Source organism: Aspergillus pseudoviridinutans (genome assembly GCF_018340605.1).
Source record: "Aspergillus pseudoviridinutans IFM 55266 DNA, scaffold_2, whole genome shotgun sequence".
Classification (NCBI taxonomy): Eukaryota; Fungi; Ascomycota; class Eurotiomycetes; order Eurotiales; family Aspergillaceae; genus Aspergillus; species Aspergillus pseudoviridinutans.
In genome coordinates, this window is record NW_025091282.1 from 4,038,919 (window position 1) to 4,058,296 (window position 19,378).

Consider the following 19,378-nt stretch of genomic DNA (forward strand, 5'->3'; position numbering starts at 1 on the left):
AATGCCCTAGGAAGCGCCGKGAGCGCCGGCATCTTGGCGTCACGCCACGACTGGACTGGAAAAATCCCCGCTGTTTTGTGCATTTGAGTCATGTACTTTTGTGCCTCCATGCTTGTAGTTGAATGTAAATCTTTGCGCTAGAGGCGGAAAACTCCCCCAATTGCCAGGATAGGGTACAGGATACGATTGCGAACAGGGATCGGCACGGGGCATCAACAGTGGCTTCCATTGACCTGACGACCCCTGGCAGGGATTAGCCTAATAGGGGTATTTGCATACAGGATGTAGGTCTGTTTCTGACTGAATGTCTCAGGGCTCTACCAACCAAGGCAGAGGGATATCGGCTCTGCGTTAGCTTGGATCATGACGTATCTCAAGCTGAGTCGGCCAGGCGGGCCAGGCCGCCGGCTCCGTACCCCTGTCTCTTCGGGCTGGTGAATATACTCACACCTTTGAATGTGTCAAGAAGAACCAAAAGTTCATGGACGCACTGGTTAAGCCGAGATAGCTTAACCCGGCGTGGGGAAAGTATGCTAAATACTTTTTCCCCCGGACCGTTGCAGCCAGAGGATAAGAAGATGTTTGAAGAAGAAACAGAAACAAAAGTGGTCATTTAGGACAGGCTACTTCTGCTTTCAGATACCCTCTATTTCCGTCACATATATTGATTGCATAACGCTTAAATTAACGCACAAAGTTACTACAGTACTTTTGCCCTCCCTTTGACGAAATCCGCATCACACCAGCAAAAACGTCGTTGGATCCTTTCCCAGAAATTCTCTCCTCTCAGGGGATCCCTCGTAGTTCATTTTTCCATCTAAGTAACATTGCGAGATGATCCGATACCTCTCCTTACTATCCGCAGTCTGTCTCAAAATGCAGGGGACTTTTGACCCATGCAATAAACATATCAAGTCGCCTATCTTCGCCGTCTTGGGAACGAGACCCACGTCATATCCGTCAGAAAGAAATAGCCTTTTTTGTTGCGCAATAAGTGCCCACTCGCGTAATTCCTCCAGGATTTCATACTGCTTGTCGCCGAACGCACTGGCATTATTAGTTCGCTTCTGGATCTTGTCTTCCTCCTCATACACCTGGATGATTTCGTTCATGTCATACTTTAGGGGCTGGTCATTGCTGAATGCCCCGTCAGCAAGAATGGTACGGAGTATTTTCTTGCGGTCACCGAGTAGTTCATGGGATCTCCCAGTACCCGTATGGATGTTAATGTGCTGTGTAACCTTTGCAGCGTGTGCTTCATATTGAAGCACATTTTTTACCCCCTGGAGCTCCTTTCTGAAATCTTCAAGTTCGAAATTCAAGGGAGAAAACCACTTTATTGTGCCAATAACCTTTCCCTTAACAATAAGGGTATCAATATCATCTGCTTCCTCCCATGCATGGGAGAAATTTCCTGAGGCGTTAAATGCACTGATGAAGTCCGGTGCTGTGATTGGCCGCCCGTATGGATAGCATTTCAAAAGGTCTGGAACCCATGATGGTATATCATATTTGCACGTTGCGTCGCCCCTTGCGGTGGCAAAGATATCCAGTGAGCTTGAGCTCTGGATTATAGATCTAGCGGCATTTATCCAAACAGTGCGAACGGGCAATGTGTAGTCAATCTCGATCTTGGGGATGCGTATTTTCAGACTCTCGAGTGAATCGAGTCCAGTAAAGGCGTAGATTAGGTCGACTTCTTTAGTGGCGTGTAGCTGTTGGAGTGCTTGCATCACAATGCCCAAAAAACTTGGTTTCACGTTGTCTCGTGGACAACTGGGTTCACCGCAGCCACCTCGCGAATGTTGGACTAAGTAGATGGTGTCGAATCCAACTGTTCTCTTGGCTATGGAACGCGAATATCCGCCAACGAAATTCTCAGCCGTGAAGACGGCGCGTGTGAGGCGGAAGAGATCCGTAAGTGGCAGGCTTAAGCTGCCGTATCTGACTTCAACTCCCTTTGAGACAACGGATTCTTCGAAGACCCAGACTCTGCTGAACCACGTTCGATTCAACAGCCGCTCAACTGCGTGTCGTCCCAATTGCTCTGGAGCTGGCAGGTCTGTAGGCCCCTTGATATCAATTAGCTTACTGATCATTTCACAGTCTTCCACCACAGATTTGGATCGTGTGGATCTGAGTTTCTCAAGGATTGTTGCAATGATGTCTTTGTCACTATCCTCTTCACCCAACCATATGAGTGTGCCCGTTGCCTTTCGGTAGATATCACCCATCTGCCGGACCTGCTGACTCTTTTCTGCCTTGTCCGTCTGATTGATGCAGATCTGGTCGGCCCAGACAAATCGAGACCGGCTAGGATGGCGTATTCTCCGAAGTGCCGCGTATAACTGTGGTGTAATATGTATCGCTTTACGATTTGCTGACTTTCCTTGAGAAGAGTCGGGGGCGGCGATGAAGAGTGGGAAGTCTTGCGCTTTGTCCACTCCCCATGCATACGAGATTGCCTCGTACGCTGGCGCCTTATCTAGAGAATGCACATGTAGCTTTCCGCAGACCATGTCACTATCCGGCTGATCAGGCGGCAGGAGCTCCAATAATCTGACCGGCTTCCCTTCACCCACAACCGGGGTGGTTGCTGGCAACCCACAGTATAGCGGGCTGTACTGGTGACGTTCATACTGAATCCGTTCCAATATAGCAGGTTTTGGAATCCGCGGCCCGTCGTTCGTCGGGATCTCTATCTTGGCATATCGATTTGTTTCTCCATACCGGTGCATCATACTTGCCAACACCGCTGCAGCATTATATCCAGCCGTTTCCACAGCCTCACCGATAGGATGAAAGCCTTTTATTAAGTCCACTAGTGGAAGAAACATGCCAGGTGTATTCTCCGTACTCGTATTAAGCTCTTATGTTTCTCAATGGATCCAGTTTTATCGGTGGAGGGAGAAACGAGCTTTCCGTGGGTATAGTTTCGACAGATATTTGTGATGTACCTGTAATAATCACTAGAAGTGTACGTATGGTGATATCCAAAGAGAAGGGATATTCCCAGAAGTCTATTTCGGGCAGGAATACTTCTTTTCCTAAGCTGTCTGAGAGACTGCAGATATAGGCGAAAATCGGTAATTTTCTGTACTCCTTGTAGAATCTTTTTATTGGATTGGAGTGTGGTGCCACTACATTAAGTATTCCATTGTAGATATGCTCTACTTAGGTTATTAGATTTGCTTGATCGAGATTCAATACTAGCTGTCTACCTATCCCAACCAATACGATTTACCTTTCCGTGGGTGGATGTTGTCAGGTTCTTGGTGCGTGGCTCCCAGTTGTCAAATTGATCCCAGCGATTTGAGGTTAACCCATAACAGGCAATTGCTTGGAGCTGGGTGCGGAAACCTTTTGCGTAAGGATTACAGCAAGGCCAAGTGTTTTACTTTACCTCGGACGCCGATAAGGATTCTAGATTCTGATCATTCGACCTTATGCCCATGGAATAGATTTGCATAGGTGATCACATACCCATGCCACTCATTGCTGCTACCGAAGAGGTTGAATATAGCTTCCTACACCAACCTCTAGGCCATGTGTAAGTAATAAGATTAGACTCAGCCCCACGTCATGACAACCAAGTTCAAAGCCTGTCAACGTTCCGACCCACATTGCCGATCACGAAAGCCAAAGAGAATCGTCAGTAATCCAAATGCCGCCGGGTCAAAGCAGCTAGTGATAATATTAATTTTAAGGCCGCCTCAATTGTAGGCAAGATATCCATCATACATACTTCCTCAAAACACGTTACCATTGCGAAATTGGGTTTCGGGTATTGGTGGTTCTACATTTCAATCAATACTGAGAGTAGGAAGAGCCATGGAATGTGCCAGCTTGCAAAATACGCCGACAACCGCTACTACACTAATTCTGTCACTGTGCGATAAATTTCAACGCAGATAGGCTGGAAGCCACGGTTCAAAAAGGTCGAATTTCCAAAAAGCTATTCATAAACCTAAGCCATCTATCTTACGCCGGAAATTGAAAATACCATGTAGAAGTCGGCGCCACAACCCAAATTTCTCTGAATAGTGACCTTGTGTGATTAACGGCATGTTGCCGCTCTTCTTTATCCTGGAACCTTTCAAATGATGTCCCTGTGACAGAGATATCTGACAAGTGACCTACAGCTTGGGCACCTTTTCGATTGCTGGAAGACGTTTGCGGAATATGCATACGATGAAGATTGAGTCAGGACACGCCTATGATCATGCGACTGATGCAACATGCATCATCAGCGAATTGATTTGAACTTATGAGTCCAGAAGTTCAGCGTAATCCTGATGTAATCTTCCCATGATTCAAAGAGCACGTTCGAGCTTTGGTGCTGTCCTTTGGGAGCCAGGCCATTAGTAGGTCCCAAAATCTGACAGGGCGCGTGTCAATCCACATCTTCATAAGTAATCTCGACCGGCGAAACAGAAGTGACGATAGTTTACAGATAAGAGGTGAGCAAAAGCAGCGTACGCCAAACCAAGTCATCTCAGTAATTCCGTGGCTTTCTGATGACGAAAAGGAACCTTGCCATTCCAATCCAGCGGTAATGACATCTAACTCCTTCACCTCTTGAATAACTCCCCTCAACTAGGGATTATATATCTTCAAAGTTAGAAATACCTCTCACACATCTTGGACATAGTTTGATACACTCAGACTCACTCCCAGAGCGTTTTCAAACCCTGACCGATATGTCCCAGGACAAGGTAGAGCAGACAGCATGTGGTCGATGGGCTTTGGATGTCCTTATAAAGTAAGTTAAACTTCTAGAACTAAATTTCTATTCCTGACAATCACTAGAATTCGGGAACTAAAAGAGTTCTCGGATCTTACTATCACCTGCAATGGCACCAAATTCCGGGTTCATAAGGCCGTCGTCTGCTCACAATCACCGGTTTTGCGCGCTGCCTGTGCTGGGAACTTCAAGGCAAGTAAGATAATTAGGGAAATTGATAAAGGCGCTAAGTCATGGTAGGAAGCACAATCAGGAGTATTCGAGATGGTCGATGACTCCAAACATCTAGTCCAGAAACTTGTCCAGTATTTCTACGGTGGAGATTATACCGGATTGTCTCAAGATGATAAAAATGCCTACCCCGAGATGTCGGAACTACAACTTCATGCAAGAGTCTTTGCGCTAGCGGATAAATATGATGTCCAAAACTTGTGTGATATATCTGCAAAGAAATATTCCTCCAGGCTCCAAGATCACTTCGACATCGTCGAATTTTTGAACTCTATCCCAGATGTCTATAATTCGACACCCCCACAAGTCCAAAGATTGAGGACCATTGTCCTATCTTCCGCCCGAAAGAGATTGCAAAATGCTCTGCGTGACAGCTCACATTCCCAAATCTATGACTCTATTACATCACAGGTCCCAGCTTTTACGAAAGACTTACTTAACTCATATATCACGTCCCCAATACGTGCTCATTGCCACAAGTGTGGGCCAGATATGCCCATGCTCGTGCAGCAAGGAAAATGCCATAAGTGCGGCTGGATAAATGGGATATAGATGAGAAGGTTAAGTTTATCCTCTTTCAGATTACGGACCGCTTTCTACCGAGTTTCGAGTCAGCTAACGAAGGTACTACGCCTCTGCTTCTCCTTCTACTACTGCTTAGCTTGTTAGTGCTCTGCTTCTCTGCGTTCTTTTCTTTGCTATGATTATGATGCGGGTCATTAGTCTATGTCTCATCGCGTTATCCTTTGGCGTACCTATACATCATCTATGTTTATCACTCCAGTGGATCGCAGTGAGGGTTCCGTCAGCCAAACTTCACAGGGTTGACTTAATAACGGCTTAGTTGCATGAAGTCTCGACCTCAAGGGAAGCCCAACCTATCTTAACATCAACTACAAGGGTTAAGATGCCGCGATGCAGTCGACTCAAACGCCAGTTAATACGCCCGGTCCTTAGGGGAGCCCGTATGCTCCGACAGACGATATAAGGCACATGACTTTTGTCTAATATTCCCCGTGAAACCCTTTTAATTATAAGCATAGCACCTTCGTGGCATTGATGCAAAACTGTATATTAAATTTGAAAATGTGTGAGATAGGTGCAGCATTAATCTCATTATACCACTGGTTCTACCACAGTACTTATGACCCACAGAGTTGCGAACCTTATGACGTTGTAAGCTTAAATTTGAGAAGTTTGTCCCTAATTGGACGACGGGTAGATTCATTTGGTTCTCGCATTTCATGTTTGCCTCATTGATTCTGAGTGGCATGACCCTCTATTGGTACTGGTGATTAACTCGGGAATCTATTCTAAATAAATTGCCCACAACTGTCCCGAAACCTATGGCTTGTCCGTTTTCGTTACACAAAAATAAAATGTACTGAAGCTATAGCAGAGGAAATATTCAAGTTCCAGTTTCTTTCTTTGGCATTTCAGAATCCCTCAATTGTCTACATCTGAGTGCGTCACTGCATATATATGTTTCCACCATGGCATCAACACGGACATTCTCGAAAAAACTCGACCAAGTTGATCTAGAATTGATCAAGCTGATCAAAAATGAAAAATCACTGGAATACTACAATGCATACATTTTAATAACACATTTTGAAATGGGATCTGCGCGTCTTAAATCTCGTCTCTACCGCACCAAACCATCATGGTGGAAACATGGATACACCAATCTCTGGAATGACCTTATGGGAACGCGGGCAAAAGCAGAATTAGAACTCGCTCGAGCCAGAACGGTCTGTCAACTCGACGACAATAATCATGCAAGTGACCACACGCGCATGAAGCAACAGAACACAATGGACTTGTGTATTCGCCTGCGAGGGATTCTTCAAATGTTCAATGCTGTGGTATCACAGTTTGATGACCTAAGACTCTTGCTTGGTGTCAAGGATAATAAGCGCAGGTTAGCAATGAGGGATGATCTGGAGATGGTAAATGAGTGGGCGGAGGATGTGGTTGGTTTTCTGCAAAGACGAGAATCACCAGGCATTCCACAAGTTCCTCCACAACCCTACAACAACCCCTCTGCCAACAGCTTGAATCAAGCCAATGGCGTGACAGAAGCCGGTCAAATCTCACGACATGAGTGTGCAGATAATCGGGAACCATCAAGTAGCCAATTGCCACCGTTGCAACGAGATGACAGAAACGGGTCGCCGCAACGAGAGAGTTCCAGGAGCCAGGGAGAAAGGCCGGTGGGGAGCTCAGAATGAAGTGTAGCATCGCAAGGATAAGAAGATAAAACTATAATCGAATAATATATTTCCGTTACAGTGGATGTCACGAATTGGCCATGAGTCTATAAATAATGCATATTTCTGTCTTGGACTGGCTTGATACCCTCCGAGCAAATTCGTATCTGATATAGAAGTGGGAAGGCTGATATCAAAACTTAGGACCCTATAATCTTAACAAGTTTTTTAACGTAACCCACAGGCGGGTGGGCCTCAACGCGTTTCGGACATGATCAAAATTCTCAAGCGATTTAAACCGCCAACATGCCTCCAAAAACAGTATCAAAAATTCAAAGATTCAGTAGAGCAAGAAGGGAGAACCCTACTTGCGATATCTACTTGGAAAGATAAGCAACTCTGGAATATTCATGAGGCTTCACGCATTTAAGATGTGGACTTTTTGGAGCTGATGAACGCGCCAACTCAAATAAATTAACCATAAATCCTGCAGGCTTTCCAGAGTTGCTACACTTTCGGTCCCTGACTCAGCTGCCCTTGCGTCCACGACTTGCTTCTGCAATACTGTAGCTTCCACCCATCGACCTTGTTCGCGGTATATTGATGCAAGGACGCTCAAGGATCTCAAAGTATTTGGTGCTGTTCGCCAAGGGTTTCACCATTTGCTCGCCTCTCACCAAGTGCGAGTTTGGCTGCCTCGGGCCACTGACCACCCTTATTGCATACAGTGAAGTGAAGGGTGGACGGTTCTGCTCCCAGAAATAGTTAATCAGGCATGGCTCCTGATACCAAATAGGCATCTTGAGTTGTTGAGTGCCAGAAATGATATTCTCAGTTGTTGGCATATGCCATTTAAGCTCCCCGTCCATCTTATGAAGTTGCGACTTAAAGATACTCTTGCATGCCCAGGCAGTGATGTTACCAGCACGGAGGATAGTGATTAGATAGAGTCGAATAGGAACATCCTCCGTAGCCTAGATGACCTTAACATAGTGTTTATGCTCATAGATCAGCCTATAACTAGTATACATTGAAGTATGTTATATCTCTCAAACTCTAGCAATAGAGTATTCCCAGCCCTGAATAGAGTTGCATTCGGGTATGAGCCTATATAGGGAACCATGGGATCGGGTCAAACTAGGCTAGCGGTGGATTCGCCCCAGGATTTGATCCAACTCATGTGGATTATGGGAAATCACAGCGTGGGATCCATCTCTCCCGTTCTCTGCTAGTCACTTCTTTAGGAAGGGGCCGCTGTAGCGAAACAGGCATATAGCCAGATACTTGCCTGGTAACCAGGTACATAACTAACAAAATAATATAATGATATCATTGTGCGTTGATATATATACTAGGTAGGGCGTGTATATAGACCAGATATTCATCTTTACCTAATAATGGAGTGATTTCCCGTGGAGCTTACTAACATTGCATATGCAATAATTAACTATGCCATGGTAGTGTCTACTGTCTAAGACGCATTCCAGCGTCTAAACTTCCCTCCCCGACTGCCCACCTTGCTAGGCACAATTTATTATTGGGTCGCCTGTGGCGTATGTTGTCAGCGCAGGAGATTCCAGCTTGCATTGGCCGAATGAAGCTTCTAGTAGATGGTCCCTTTCGCTGTTCTGTATCAATGCCGGCGAAAGTTTTTATGTCCAGGTTATGAAATCATATCTAATTTAGACGCAAGTCCCTAGCCACATAGGCGGCCCCTATTGGGCATACACCAATATTGTTTGCCTGCCGCGGTCATAGTTTAGAACCTCAGAGCGATTTCTTACCGTCCAAACCCAGATCATATGTCTAACGGCTCCTAGCCTTGACAACTATGGGCAACGTCAATTTGTATGGTCGAACATGGACTCCGCCTACGGCACCATTACTAGGGGACGAAAAGCGGAACGTTAATGGTGGGTGATATTTTGGGCGTAGCAAACATGATCATTGTGAAATGCATAGGTCTGCTATTGGCTGTCTTCGTGGGATTATCCGGGGGTCTGAATGAAGACCAATAACTGGGTAGATTGGAAAAGTGCCCACTGTGGGACGGCAAGGTATAGGTATCACAGCCCTGACGTACACCTCCCCTGAAGGCGTCACCACACAGCCGTAAAGCCCTCCTCCAACGCCAAATGCCAAATTGTAGGTCCCCGGCCATCCTGCACAAATTAGATCCATGTTACCCAACGTCGTTATACAGGCACATGGAGCTAGCTGCAACGGGTCCCTTCCCCAGGCACCTGTAGAACACATAACAAGCAGTCCAGCCATCCGCACAGCTGAAATTGTTGCACCTCGGAATTTTTCTTCAATTTCACCGGTTTCTCTGGTATCGAGAGCCCTTCCAGCGTTTAGGGCGTCGTACAGTCTTGTTGATAGCACCAAAAAGAGAATTCCGGCTTCAGTGCCACACTCGCGCAGGTATTCAGATTCTTGGTCGTCCGAGGCGTTCAATATGTTCCTCCACCATGCTTGGATTACCCACACTGGTAGCCCCTCCGTAAATCTAGCAACAAATCCGATCGCTGCACATGGATCATCAAGAGAGGGAAATGATCGTATAGTCACAAGCTCATCAGAGACTCTTAAGAAGGATGTCCCTCGGTCACTTATCAATACACCAGTTTGCCCATACTGGAAACGGCTGTAAAGGCTGCGAACACTGGGTTCTATCCCAGGAACCTCGCCAGATGGAGATTCTGTCAATGTATCCACAGCAGTGTCATGGGTGGCGCCCTTTGGAATTGCGCAAGGTAATGTGCACTGGAAGTGGGATTCATAAAAAAGTGAGACCGTCGTGAACGCAGATTCCCAGTTTTCGATTGGCCTTGGGAAGTCTACTCCAGGCCACACGCTTAGAAGGAGATCTTTTGGGTCGGTTGTCTTCCGTTTGGTTTCAGCGAGCCTGTTGAGTGATCTGGACAGTGTAGGGCTGTTATTAGCATAAGCAACCTGGATACCGAGCAGGAATGCCATCTGTGCTATAATCACTTTTAGTACAAGTACTGCGGCTGTATCTGTTGTCTCATCAGGGCTGTTCATCTTTGTACTCAAAACCTCTCCGAGATTTGTAAAGGCTGGTCGATCTCGAATAAGTATTTCGGAATTATTGGAGCTCCGAGGGATACATGGCCCAGGCGTCCCGCCGACATGGACGACACGTATGCGACGGGCGTACAGCGCTTCCTGGCGTGTCCACACACGTGTAAACCAGCGGAGTTTTGGCAGGTACCACGCACATTCTGCGACATGACTGGTGAAGAGCCTTACGAGCTCTTTGGCCGCTTCGTAATTCAACGAGCCAGCGTTCAATAATCGATTTCGCATGTCGTTGGCATAATTACAATCGGGGCCAGGTAGCAATACCACTACACTGCAGCGACTGTACACAGTACTGAATGTAGAGATAATGCTCTCCGTGGCCTCACCTGGTTGCCTCGCGATCTGGTCCATCCACAACCAGGAATTGGCGCTGAGCCTGGCAAGCACAGAAACAAAGTCTGGTGTTGACCATTCCTTCCCTAGGATGATCTTACACTCACCCTCGCCCGGAGATACATCGCCTGTATAACGACCGACCGCCCGTTCTGTCAGTTCTTCCTCCCCCCATGCGTAGCTCAGGGCAATAACGTTATTCAGGTCGTCTGTTTTGCGTAGTTCAACTTGTGCTCTCCCGGATGGATCAAAGTTTAGCTTGAAGCACCGAACTCGTTTGCCTTTCAGCTCAGGAATTGCCCAATGTTCATATGAAAAAAAGTCCTCTAGACCAAAATTAATAGACGGAATCCCACCAATGCGTATAATTGACTCCACATGCGTGATACTAGCAACATTATCTAGTATAGAAGGCGCTGCTCCTGCGAAGTTGGTAGCATTTTCGACACGAGTTGCTTCTATTTCTCTTTCCGTATCTGAGAAACCAGCATCACTCTCCTCGGACGTGCTTTGACCCATAATTTACCTAAAGGAGCACGAAGGTTTCTAACAGTGAATATGAAGTAGTTTTTACCGCCTGGATGTTTCGATAGTTGAATATTATGGTGGGAGTCAACGTAGAAGCATTAATATCTATGAAGCAGTAAGGATCTTTTAGAGGGCATTGTAATCACATTATAGCTCAGTCCAGCCTCTGTGAGTACCATTTAAGTTTAACGTATGAGTATGACTATCATGTGATAAGCGGGGTTTGCATGACTTTGATCTTCCAAACCTTGACTGATATCATACCACTATATCGAATTGTAATGGCCTGCCTTGTCTTGACTCGCCCTTGTCAATGTGGTTAGATTATAGTTGGCTAACCCCAGTTGACTGTTAACAAAATCAGCCTCAAAACGTCGTATACCCACCGAAAGCGAATTTTCGTTACTTTAATAAAAATAATTACACAATGGTCAACGCGACTTTCCCCGATCAAGTTTAGATGGCCATTTCTGCAAATGACGAGTTACATCTCAGCTGATTATCATCCTCGGCTCAAAGCGCGAATCACAGCCTGAGTGATTTGCGGAAGTTCGCCTTCCGTCATCACCTCCAGGTTCTGCCGAGATATCGCTTGGCGGTTGTGATGGAACAACTACACTAACTGTTTCTTTCGGTTCTTTTTTGGAAACCCAGTATAACAAAGTTCGTTCTTTTCTACAGTGAATACAAACTGGCTCCGAGATGGTTCGCAGATCATTACAGTGCACCCAACCAATAAACAGGAAAGCAAGGCCTTTCTAGAATAGCCCGCACATCCACAAGATCCGCATGAACCCTCTTCAGTAACATGGTACAGTAAAATCTACTCTTGTACAACATAGTTTTAAGATAGTAGTTGTCAGGTGGAAGTGGCGTGTCCAAAAATGGCATTTCATTTCGAGAGGCCAACTTGTCACAATGATGCAATGGCGGAGGCTTGCTAAGCATACTCAAAGAAAGAGCAAGGCATAATTTGCTGCATAGTCCTCTATCTCTATCTCAAATGGAACAGAACTCCCGCTCCCTGACGCAGTTTACTGTCGAGGACAATGGCACCCTTCATAAACACTGTACGACAATCTATATCTTTCAACGCCACAATACCATCTGAGGAGTTCCTCAAACAGTGGAAACATCCAGCAGAGGTGTTCTCGGTCTTGCTCATTCTCGGTGGTGATGTTGTTTGGCGGTCATTAGGACAAATTGCTGGCGGGAGTATTGGGCCGCCATCCTTCTCTTTTGGTTAGATATGAAGCTTTCCTTCAAAATATCCCTATTCTCATTACCTTGGCTTTAGGTTGGGTTGCCTATTCCATGAATGCTCTTGTCTCAGCAGTTGGTGAGAATAGACTCATGCCTCTTCCAGACTGCCAATGCATTACGATCAATGGCGAGACCGGATATGTGAGGGCAAACTCCAGTTGGGTCATCGGAAGACTAGTTCGAGATTACGAATTTTGGATGCATGGTGATGTCAAATCAACCTTAGACAATATCATTGACAGGAGATGGGAAGAACTGAGAATCAAGGCTCATGAGCAATATGAACCTGAACCACACAGACCAACACAGGTTGGCCTCTGTGTCTCAATATACAAAGCGACTCAGAAACAGAGATCCCTAGGTCTAACTAGTCCTGGGATTTTATACACCAGTCTTGTTGTCGCCGTCTTGCAATTAGGTATTGCAGCAATCCCATGCGGTATTTTTGGTGACTGGAGTATCCTTATGATCACGGCTTGCGGCATTGTGCTCTCTGCGTTAACTGCCAGCCTCCCTCAATGGAAAAAAGAAAAATGGGCCTGCAGATGCCTTCCACCAAGCTCCACCAAGAAAGTCATCCTCTCAAGGGGCAATGGAAGTCAACATGCCATCGTAATCATTGGCGCTGAGGGATTTCCAGACTTAGAAGACCTCTCATCCGGACAGACTAATGTCGACATGTCGACTTCAAATGCTACTCGGGCTATTCTGGGACTTTTCGCTCTTTTGTGGATCCTTTTGCTGATTACTGCGGCGGGAATCCAGCAGAACTCTTGGTTTCTTGTGGCTGTGGGCGGAGTTGGCATTCTACAGAATATTACTTTCGCAGGGATCCCGCGACATCCTAGGGCCCACGGCGTCCACATTGAGTTTGTGGAAGTCATTGCCCAGGAGAAAGTGATGCAGACTCTATATAAAGTGGAGGATGTGTACCCTCGCTTAGGTTGGAGCATGCTGTCAACATTTTTTCCTAGTAAATTAAGGCCAGATGAAGAGAGAAAATGGGCGGAGTACGGGGAACGGTGTGCTTGATAGCAAGGGACGTAAATTGGAGCATTCCAACGGTACAAACACGTCTACTAGAATCTATCTCCTATCTGAAATAACTGCGCCAGATGGGCAACACGACTTCCCGGACAACTCTGCATCTGGAGCACAAGTAGACGATAACAGTTATCAGGCGGAAATCAACCCAGCTGCGTATGGTATCAACGCAACGGCTCCATCATTTGAAGAAAGCTTCAGCAATATCTACGATAGTTGCAGTTCAGACGACAAAGAGAATGTGCAGGAGAACGCTGATCGTACCGCACCCCTTCCTTGCAACGATCAGGAAGGGGCGGTGAATGTATCTGACAAGGAAAGTAATCACCCTGCGAAGCGTCACAGGGGAAATGGAAGAGAATCCAAGTCTTCTAACACTACGCCTCTCCAGGTGCATCCAGCTCCAGACCAGGCGACTGAACTCCAACCTCCAAATCCTGCTGCTGAAGGCACTCGACTTGTTTCCATGAGAACCATGTGCCCTTCAACTGGAAATATTTTGGCACAACCGGCGGTCAAGAGAATCCTACCAGCACCGCTCTAGCAATTTTTCATGTCGAGACAGCCAAGGGTCCTCAAACAAGAGCCCAGGCAAGGCCGAAGCAGCGTCGCAACCAGTTCATAATTTAGACGCAAATCGTCCCTCATCTTGCAAAACCCAGCTGTACTCAGAAGCAGAAGACGATCTCTTGCGGAAATTAGTGGATCAAGACCTCTCGTGGGACAAAGTCAAGAACCGTTCAGTCAGCACTTTGCCGGGACAAGTTTGAAATCTCCACAGATGCGTTGGTCGAGGAACCTGAAGTTTACTGTACCGTTGCCTTCGACAAGGTGCTCAAAACGAAAGGGGACCCACCAAAATTAATTCTACTTCCGTCACCTATACGAATGCGTTGACTATACGCATTTGCAGGTAATTCAGTTCGCCAGAAGGCGGGCTGGAAGGGGCAATGTCCGGTGACCAGCTGTGGAAGATCAGGATTGTATCAGATAATAACACATTAATGAGGATGGGCTAGTTTTCACCAGTGATTGGATTGAGTGCCTTGCCAGTCAGGCTCGTCCAACCTTATAGTTCCACTAGGGGAGCAACACGTAGTCGTCATGCAAGCCTGCCCCAAAAAGAGCTAGTCCCTTCTTTTCGTTTTCTCTCAGCCTGATACCTACAACGCGTCGACGCGTCGCAACTCCTCCAGAACAAGACTCTCAGGAAGAGCATGGCAGGGATAGCATTGACGTATACGAGCATCCCAAGTTGTCCTAAGATGAGGCAGCCAATTAATCGTTCTTAGGCAACTCATACTGATATGCAAGTAGGAGTCATGATGGCATGGGTGCGTTTGTGGCATCGTTCCCTTCTATCTGGGGATGGGGTACTTAAACTAAGAAGACAACCTTCGATTATCCTGAAATTTCTCTTACTTTCATCTTCAGCGACGCTTTCGCTGTTTTATTTTTCCTTATATTTGCCTCTCTTACCATGGCGTACAAACGCTTTTACAGAGTTACGAGCGATACTTCAGCTGTCAAGTATGAGAACGGGGTGGGATTTGTTGCTGGCGATACGACTTGTGTCCGCTCGTTGTCTCCACGGACCTACTCCGAGAAGCGCGAGGCCAAAGAGCAGTTTGAACGACATATGGACTGGGGTAATAGAGAGCTCACGCCGTTTATTTCCGCGTACTCCCTGAAATCAAGAGCAGAGGAAGAGGCGGAACGTCGCGCAGAGGGGGATGAAGATGATGTGGTCCTGTGGACCATTGAAGTGGAAAGGTCTGAGCGGAGTGTTCAGTGGGAGGAGGCCTTTGTTTTGGAGCATGAGCTTCAGGCACAAATCCCTCACCAGGGGTTGCATAATGCTGAGCACGAGGTTCTGTTCCTTCATGAAATTCCAAGGAGGCTGGTTGTTAAAGGGACGAAATTTATATGGAAGCATGGTAGGTTCATATCCAAAATAATGAAATATTCGAGTCTATTCTATATTAATATGTTTCACAGGGGGCATTTGGGTCAAGGATTTTCCGATTAGAAACCGCAATTAGGGAGGGTGCTGGTTTGGCCAAGAGTTCGTCTTCGTTCTTCGGGTCTGGCAGCATCAGAGGATAATGTTGCATTGCATACTGCCATAGCAGTCGCAATCCAAGGTCGAGGCGTTCCGTACTGATCGCACGTGCTCTCTAGGTATGGATCGCGCAAGCTGAGCCAGTGTTTGATGGACATCGTCCAAAGATCATATAATTTTCTCTGCTCCTTTTATGAATATAGTTCTGTGTCGAGAGATGAGGAGTGACAACTGCGTGACGTCGCCAATCAAGTCGAGTTACCTCTCCAAGCAACCACCCATGCCCGTAATTATGGTGTATATGTACTTGTTGTCAGTCTCTAGTAATAATGCATGCTAGTGTGGTTCGTTCGTCCCTCCGTAGTGTCAGCTTCCTATGAAAATTTGCGTTTAGTGACGGCGTACGTGGATATGCTCTATAGTATTCAGTGGATTACAACTTACCATAGAAACTCCTATCTCAGCAACCAAACCTCTCCAATGTCGGAGAAGCAGCACGAACAATCGGTACATTTACACCTGATATAGCGTATTTTGTGGCAGGAAGTCGGTCTCAAGCCTAGCTGGAAATAGGATACGGCGATGAGCACCGGAAACAATTACCAACACAAAGAACATCACCAGCCCCTGAGTCAGGTGAATTGGTATATGAAACAACACCGCTCACAATACCGCTCGAGTCTAGTATTGCAAATAATCGGAAAAATTCTTGTGTCTCGCGTCATTTTGCGCCCGTCTTGAGGTGCGTGATCCTTTGTACTGATTTAGCAGCATCGCGCTTTTCCATAAATTGCTCTTCTCATATCTCGCTGCAGATTTTGAAACAAGCCAGTCTGTGCCACCGATCAAAGTGTTGGCTCAATGGCTGGCTTATTGGATGCTGTTCCCTGCGCTTGCCTGGCAACGCTACGACGGACTGTTCGTTGCACTTACGTGGATGATAGGCAAGTGTCTCGCTAATCTTTAGCGCCGAGTTGCTGATGGGTTACTTGCCATCCTTGAAGTTAAGAATACGCACGTCATGGACCGAGCAGAATATAGCGACGCAATTGGGAAAGGCCGCATCGGTCCCAAACAGTATTTGGCTCTCGAAGCAAGCCCAGAAATATTTGGAGCAATGCGCAGACATTGCGGTTTTTGATTGGAATGCTATGTTCATCTTCAGCTTCACTTTCGAAAAATCTCGCACTCCCGGATCAGTGACGGGTGTCTACTTTGACGAATCCGACACTGTACCTGCAAATAAAGACCTCCCTTTCCGTCTTATGCTTCTCGGTTTCCTGACTCGGGCTCTGAGCAGGTACGAAGGTCTTTGAAGTGAGAAAGCGACGTGATCGCTGAGGCTGCGGTTTTTTGTCGCCAATTCCCTGTGACGTACGAGGATCAGAGTCATGCCGTCGGCGTTTTCATATGTTTAGGACGTAGGCTGGGTAGCTAGTACTACTTAGGTCCCCAAATCCATGTCTGTCATATTGTTCGCCAAATATTTCTTGGTCATCGTTTCTTCCATTTATTAGTTAACTTACAGGACCAGAATGATGATATCAGCTTCCTGGCATCCAATGAGAGATGACACACAGTTATCCTAGCAAACTGTGGCTACTGAGGGGTTTGGCCCACACCCTATTCTCTTAGTCTATAATAGTGGCTGGCATCTGGTTACCTAGATTTATGGTGTGTGCACAGGTCTTCAGAGAGATATACTGCTCCCTTCTCATTGGTTAACGTCCTCTCTATTGACAGAGCTTGCTCTTTCTTCTCAACCACGGCCCATAAGCTCGGAATACAAGAGGTATTGGAATCATGATCGCAGCCAAACACCCAAGTAGAGTACAAGCCCATTGAATCTTCATATTCGCAAACATCTGCTTGGTGAAGAGTGGAAATACGGCAGCAAACGGTGAACGAAGGATGATGTTGGCAGCAATGGCTGAAGCAGCTCTATGAAACTGAGTTAGATCTGCTACAGCACCGATGGTAGACTTGAAGAAGCACTTACAGCGGTAGATAAGCGTCAATGATGTAGTTGAAACATGGAAGAAAGACACCTACAATTCCGAATCCAATGAATATTCCCGCCGCGGTGGGTGCGGCCCAGTGGATTGCAGGTGTGAAGCCAGTCCAACCAAACCTGTAAGTAACAAAGATCAGCATAATAGCCAGAAACAAATATCCCCATAACTCACCAGAAAATACCAATTGCAAATATTGGGGCTCCGAGTATGGCGTGCCCCAGACGCCATTCGGGCACGGGTACATTCTTGTTCTTGGCCAGCTTCCGTGCATAGGTCGTCTGCTGGGAAATAATAAGAGCGCATACTAGCGCTTGACCAATGATCAGCCCAATGAATGGCAGACCATCAACCCCCGCACTCATTCCGTAGACATGTTGGAAGACATAAGGATATGCCTCAAGAAGCGCATAGACCAGAGCGTAGATAAAGGACATGTAGACGGTAAGAAGCAGGATGATTGGCTCGGTTATCAGCAGCTTCAATGGTCGCGTGAAGTACTTGTCCATGAGAAGCATGAAATCCACCTCAATCTTTTCTTGCTTGGCATGGATACCCCAGTTGCCAGTCTGTCGACGAATGGTGGCAGCTTTTGCCATGAGAAGGCACGGTGCATATGTTTCTCCCATGAAGAACACCGAGAGTGCACCGTTCGCAAAGCTCATAATTGCTGGAATATAAAGAGTCCATCTCCAGCCCAAAGAGCTAGATGCTATAAATCCACCAGTAAATGGGCCGACGAATGGACCAGCAAAGACCGACAATGCGTACACCGAGATTGCCACACCACGATAGGTGTTGCTGAAGACGTCTGCCAAGACACCAGGCACAACCGAGAGATGACTTGAACCGAACACCCCGGCAAAGAAGCGGCAGATGATCAACGTCTGGATATCCTTGGCCACCGCGGATGCGATGGAAAAAGTGCCAACTCCGAGAATGCCAATGATCAAGGGCCACTTTCTTCCACGCAGCTCAGAAGCGGGTGCCCAGATCATGGGCCCAAATGAGAAGCCAACTACATATAGCGTCGTTCCAAGTGCTCCAACTTCTGATCCGACACCGAGTTCTTTGCTGGCACTATCGATTCCAGGGGCGAAGATGGCGCTGGTCAATGTAACTATGAATGTCCCGGAACAGACCAAAAACGAGATGACCAGCCTTCAACTATTAGTATATTTCTCTAGGGCCTTGTCAAAATAAACATACTTAACAGAGAATTTCCAGTTATAAGGGTGTTTTGGATCGTCAGGCCCATCGAATTCAACAATATAGTCTTCGGGATGGGGAAGTGGTGCTGGAAATGACCTTCCCAGTCCCATATATAGCTTCTCGCTCATGGTGACTTTGCAAATTGCCCTAGTCAGCTTCTTTATGCCTGCTTTGTTTGCCTCGTTCTGAGTACTTATGTTGTCGGTAGGAGCATCGAATTTGGTGAGAACGAGGATCAATCAGAAATTGACGGTCGAATCCTGTCTGTATTTCAAATCCTCTCGCTCGCGCGTGTCATTCTGCCGGTAGTCAGACCTTTTATCTCTTTGGAGGCCTCGACAATAATTTGGGTTTGTTAATGACGGCTTGTTTCCTAGCCAGGGCCGCTAATCCCGCAAGAGCCGCAACGAATCAAGTCGCTAATTTGCCACAAATCTCAACACAGTATAAACATTTTTGGTGAAAGGACGAGAACTTCAAATATCGAAAATGCCACGGCTATGCACAATACTTCAAGGAAATGAAACAAGATCTGAAGAACGCACCAAAGGCATGTCTCGAGGTTCTGTAGAGCTTGACGTCAAATTCCTTCCGGATATTGAACGTCATTCGAAAATACCGAGGAAAAAGAAGA

General features: G+C 46.6%; 6 protein-coding genes across 6 annotated transcripts; 3 read left to right on the plus strand and 3 right to left on the minus strand.

Annotated features, from left to right (window-relative positions):
* Positions 1-737: 737 nt before the first annotated feature.
* Positions 738-2,741, minus strand: Asppvi_003463 (HET domain-containing protein; the record flags this gene model as incomplete). Its single annotated transcript, XM_043299426.1, has 1 exon — positions 738-2,741. The coding sequence occupies one exon, from the start codon at positions 2,739-2,741 to the stop codon at positions 738-740; it is 2,004 nt and encodes a 667-aa protein (XP_043155361.1).
* A 3,727-nt stretch (positions 2,742-6,468) lies between these two features.
* Asppvi_003464 (uncharacterized protein) lies at positions 6,469-7,206 on the plus strand (the record flags this gene model as incomplete). Its single annotated transcript, XM_043299427.1, has 1 exon — positions 6,469-7,206. One exon carries the CDS (start codon positions 6,469-6,471, stop codon positions 7,204-7,206), a length of 738 nt encoding a protein of 245 aa, XP_043155362.1.
* A 2,878-nt stretch (positions 7,207-10,084) lies between these two features.
* On the minus strand, positions 10,085-11,142 carry Asppvi_003465 (uncharacterized protein; the record flags this gene model as incomplete). The annotated part of the gene is made up of 2 exons (XM_043299428.1): positions 10,085-10,120; positions 10,195-11,142. 2 exons carry the CDS (start codon positions 11,140-11,142, stop codon positions 10,085-10,087), a joined length of 984 nt encoding a protein of 327 aa, XP_043155363.1.
* Positions 11,143-13,092: 1,950 nt separating this feature from the next.
* On the plus strand, positions 13,093-14,002 carry Asppvi_003466 (uncharacterized protein; the record flags this gene model as incomplete). The annotated part of the gene is made up of 2 exons (XM_043299429.1): positions 13,093-13,357; positions 13,398-14,002. 2 exons carry the CDS (start codon positions 13,093-13,095, stop codon positions 14,000-14,002), a joined length of 870 nt encoding a protein of 289 aa, XP_043155364.1.
* A 936-nt stretch (positions 14,003-14,938) lies between these two features.
* On the plus strand, positions 14,939-15,500 carry Asppvi_003467 (uncharacterized protein; the record flags this gene model as incomplete). Its single annotated transcript, XM_043299430.1, has 2 exons — positions 14,939-15,395; positions 15,457-15,500. 2 exons carry the CDS (start codon positions 14,939-14,941, stop codon positions 15,498-15,500), a joined length of 501 nt encoding a protein of 166 aa, XP_043155365.1.
* Positions 15,501-17,253: 1,753 nt separating this feature from the next.
* On the minus strand, positions 17,254-18,872 carry Asppvi_003468 (MFS transporter; the record flags this gene model as incomplete). Its single annotated transcript, XM_043299431.1, has 4 exons — positions 17,254-17,461; positions 17,520-17,651; positions 17,707-18,639; positions 18,742-18,872. 4 exons carry the CDS (start codon positions 18,870-18,872, stop codon positions 17,254-17,256), a joined length of 1,404 nt encoding a protein of 467 aa, XP_043155366.1.
* Positions 18,873-19,378: the final 506 nt, after the last annotated feature.